Here is a 4803-nt window from a genome sequence, read left to right on the forward strand (position 1 = left end):
ATATATATATATATATATATATATATATATATATATATATATATATATGGGGGATGCCTGAACTAGCAAACAAACTCCGACATTCATCGCTTTTAATTCCCAAACGCCTATCGCTGGTCGTACGTCACAAGCCCGGCGAGGATTAATTTGTCCATCCGTGGAGTTTGTTTCGATGACGTATATTCTGTCAGCAGCGTCTGATGGTTGCTGGTTCGTCTCACTGCTGCTCTGCTGGCAACCTTTTAAAAGATCCAGGGAAGGCTAAGCGGATTGCGGCCGTCTTTGTATATGCCGTAGCAACTAGGCAGCTATGCGCCGGGGTTCGGGCGCAGCAGCATCCTCTCTAGATCTGCTCCTGCGAGAGATGCCGTCTTCTCCGTCTGGCTGTTTCCGCCGGCAACCTAATCGCTCATCAGTGAGCCTGCGTACATCTTTATTGCATTTGTCTCTCATGCAAGGTACACGTAAACCGCATTAACACGGGAGCCATAGTTATCAGGCAGCAAGGTAGAGGTGCTTTAGCGGGGAGAGGGCGAAAGGCGAGATTATTCTGCAGTATATATCTGTGTTTATTATCAGGGTTTCGAGGGCTTGGGAATTAATTAGCCTATTTAACTATTATACGCGCAGCGTTTACTGCTAAATACGTGTTTATATAGCGAGTCGCAATTGAAGATGAAAACAAAACTGAGCAGTATGACGATAATTTGTCTATTGTTTTACCCCACCAAACATCTGTAAAACGCAAAAGGAAAATCTTTCTTATTTTGCGTAAATGGAATGAAATTATTACATACATGCCCGTATAGCCGAGTAGCTCTATCTTTTAAACATAGTGTATCTTCAAACAGCTCAGTAACAGCCTATGCGCATTATCAGACCGCTTGCTTGTCGAACCGAGGCGCGTTTAAGCGGGTGGTGTGAGCATTTAGATTAAAGCATTAATACCTGGAATTAATGTAAAATTCTGCGCGTGCACGTTTAGTTGTTTAAATAGACGGTTTCTTTGACTGTTCTTGACATTTTGAGTTCTAGCCGTTTATTTACTCGAATTTTACACTAGAATATCACATAGATGTAGGTAATAATGAATGTGTTTGTAGTGCCAAGACGTTGCAAGTATAAGTGGCAATTTTGAAGACGTGCATATCCCAAGTATTACCACACACCCAATACGTGGCACGTGTGCCGTTCCTGGGTGGTTTGCAGCTGCTAAGCTAATCTAAGCTAAGCTAAAGCTGTCTATTGGTGAAATTTCACCATACACCTACCGTACCGAACTGCAATGACAGACACTGAACGTTGCCGTACGGAGGTGCAACTGCTGGTCACACCCTCGCACATACTGCAGATAAGGTTCTGTCTGCACTGATTAACGTGTTTTTCAGCACGGATAGATTGAGCATTTTCCAAATGAAATTGATTATAGCCGGGCAGATAGTGACGGCCAGTTACAGCTACAAGGCATTTGGGGTAGGAACGCGCACGCACTCTCTCTGCCTCTGCCTTTGTCGTTGTCCCTGCCTTTGTCCCTGTCTCTGTCTCTCTCTCAACCTCTCTCTCTTTCTCCCTCTCTCTCTCTATCTCTTTCTCCCTCTCTTTCTCCCTCTCTCTCTCTCTCTCTCTCTCTTTCTTTCTCTCTCTCTCTCGTATGCATGCGTGTAAGCGTACGTGTGTCTGTCTCTGTGTTTGTGTGTTGTGTATGACGTTGCGATTTCAGATTTCAACTAAAAGTGGCTTCTCAGGTTTGATTGCTGTGCAGTCCTCTTCGTTAATCAGACTGCTCGCACGTGATCATAGCTTTTTACCTCCGCCAGGGGCTTGGCGGGGGTTATGTTTTCACCGGCGTGTGTTTGAGTGTTGGTTTGTGTGTTTGTGGGTTTGTGGGTTTGTTAACATGCACGTTTCAGTTCACTTCCGCTAGGTGCGCTGGCTGTAGACTTACAAACACGCAACCACAGGCTAAGGGGCAACCACAGTCCTCCCCCACCTGCACGCTCGCACTAATCCGGATCCAATAAATTATTTAATTAATTAATTAATTAATTAATTTTTCCACTTAAATAATTAATTAATAAAAAATTTCACATTGAGAGAATTCAGCTGCCTTGGCGGAGGTCTGTGCTCTCCGAGTGCTCTATTTCCTCATGTTTCCATTTTACTTAACAGATACATCGGTGAGGTGATAACTGACAGTGAGGCAGACACCAGAGAAGATGATTCCTACTTGTTCGACCTTGACAACAAGGTGAGAATCGCAAAGTTCATGCGCTTCCTTGTTCCTTCCTTGCTGTTTCACGTTAGGCATGGCAGTTTTTGCAAGAATACCTTTACTATCTGAGAAGTGTCTTGTCACGTAATATTCCATACGAGTGATGCATCTAATAAAGTTTTAAGGCATGCGTTGCCTAACTGGTAGCACTCGGTCATCCACCACCGCTGTTTCAGTATATCACCTGGTCACCTGGGTTACTGCCAAAGTCGCTAGCATTGGCGCCTAATTACCTGGAAGAAACTGTTGTTGATGGCTTCGCGCTGGCATGGCTGCAGCGCGCTCGTACTTACCACCTCGTTGATGACCTTTTGCAGGAAGGCGAGACGTACTGCATTGATGCGCGTTACTATGGCAACGTGGCCCGCTTCATCAACCACCTGTGCGAGCCGAACGTTGTTCCGATCAAGGTGTTCGTCGACCATCAGGACCTGCGCTTCCCGAGGATTGCCCTGTTTGCGAGCCGCGACATCAGAGCTTATGAAGAGCTAGGGTAAGCATTCAGTCACATTTTACAGGGAGTGCAGGGTGTAGGGTGTGTGCGGGGGGGGGGGGGGTTAATTTATGTCCGGCTAGGTAGGATGGCTGTGTTCCTGGAGTGAGGATTTGTTTTAAATAAGGGGAAGATATCTTCACAAATGGTGAGGTTTTCCTCCCCCATCTATGGGAAGTTCCACGTGAGAACTTTGTTTACTTTAATTGTTTTTCCTTTTTTCCCTGTTATGTTCCTGTAAAGTACACAAGGAATGGCATTTCTATAGAAACTCTATATAAAAAATGTGCTTTTTATGTGAAAACGTTATGTTTTTACTTAAACTGATATGGTAAATGCAGGCGTGTACCAAAGTTGGCAATTATGTCATATCAACTACAGACATACTTCACGTTAGTTTCTCAACAATACTGTTTCAGAACTACAAACTGCTATTGCAATTAACATTTTTACAGGTCCAATTATCTTATTATGAACTTCCATGCTCAATTTCCATGCAATGTAGCAATTGACCTATTTAACTGATTAATACGAAGGCCTATGATTATCTTTTGGTTCGTTTGGAGACGGAAAATGTCATTAGCTCTCCGCCAGGGACCAAGCAATGTAAGGTAGAAGCATTATCAAAATGAACAAATTGGATATAGGAAAGGAAGTGAATACACAGCGGGAAAACAGCCGAGAACAAACTACTGTGCTAATACTTAGACAGCTATTCTGCTACTGCTAGATTCAAGTGTGGTGCGTGTGATGCATGGATAGGTACTGTCATACTGTGTCATCCTGCCTCGCGTTTTACTATAGCATGCGGATATGCACGACATATATTCAATGAGGCTGTAGACCATATGCCGCTCTGACGCTTTTAGACTTATCTGCTGGACAAAAGCATTACTTCGCAAGTGCTTTTAGCAAGATTAAATGATATTGTTAGGCGCAGGAAGGCGAATGTTTGCCTCTTACCACAACTTTCTCTGTAATAGATGGGGAGGAATTGTGCGTAGGGCAGAGGGACCTTACGCGAAGTTAGTAAATATGTCTATTCTCCATGATAGTCACAACAGTGGATGTGGATTTGCTGGTGAGAAAGTTGGAACAATAAAAAGTAAACAGAATGGCAGTGAGGTGAAAATTCATCCGGGTGTGGCTATAGCAGTGCGTGAGCGGTTTTAATTCAAAATGAAATAAACTTGACCCAACACTAATTATTGAGATGAAAGCTCCTCCCACTATCCAAATGGAAATGATGCTGTTTAGCGATTTTAGGTTGATCGAATTTTCTGTATCTGAACAATACTTCCATTTCTGTCATCATTCGATAACTCCACCTGCGAAGTCCGTGTATAATTATGTGAAGGCTTACATTATAGAAGTCTATGTGAAGAATATCCGATGTCTATTGATATTAGCGAAGTCTTGAGATTTCCATCGGTATTTCTATTGAACTGCCACCAGTAGTCAACCACGAGATGAACCTTATATGTGATAACGTATCCCCCCTAGGACCCACTCCCACCGATTCATTACTACCCGAGAAGCTGGCAATCAGGATGATAATTTGATCAAAACTCTTTGCTGGATCATTTGTGGAACTGTTCAGACCGTGCACGCTAGCGGCACCTGGGAGTTGCCGATGGTGATCACGCGCCATCGCCAATTTGCCTTTGCAAATCGCAGCATCTCATGAAAGGAGTATTCCGCCGACGTCTGCCGTCAGCCGCATGGTGACGAGAGACCTCCCTGGTGTGAATCTGCTGTTAGGTGGCGGTGACGAAGAGTGGGGTGGTGGGGGTGACGAAGAGTGGGGTGGTGGGGGTGACGAAGAATAGAGGGTGGTGGGTGATGAGGAGTTGGAGAAGGTGGGTGATGAGGAGTTGGAGAAGGTGGGTGATGAAGGGTTGGAGAAGGTGGGTGATGAGGAGTTGGAGAAGGTGGGTGATGAAGGGTTGGAGAAGGTGGGTGATGAGGAGTTGGAGAAGGTGGGTGATGAAGGGTTGGAGAAGGTGGGTGATGAGGAGTTGGAGAAGGTGGGTGATGA

At 44.6% G+C, this 4803-nt stretch overlaps 1 protein-coding gene across 2 annotated transcripts in view; it reads left to right on the top strand.

The window, feature by feature from the left end:
• Nucleotides 1–4803, top strand: part of LOC106813331 (histone-lysine N-methyltransferase EHMT2-like) — a 45467-nt gene that overhangs the window by 28625 nt on the left and 12039 nt on the right. For both annotated transcript variants that reach the window (XM_014817492.1, XM_014817554.1), the window contains exons 21-22: nt 2170–2248; nt 2590–2765. In XM_014817492.1, coding sequence (XP_014672978.1) covers nt 2170–2248; nt 2590–2765 — 255 coding nt within the window. The remainder of the gene's footprint in view (nt 1–2169; nt 2249–2589; nt 2766–4803) is intronic.

The sequence above is a fragment of the Priapulus caudatus genome, unplaced genomic scaffold (genome assembly GCF_000485595.1).
Source record: "Priapulus caudatus unplaced genomic scaffold, Priapulus_caudatus-5.0.1 Scaffold1, whole genome shotgun sequence".
Taxonomy (NCBI): domain Eukaryota; kingdom Metazoa; phylum Priapulida; class Priapulimorpha; order Priapulimorphida; family Priapulidae; genus Priapulus; species Priapulus caudatus.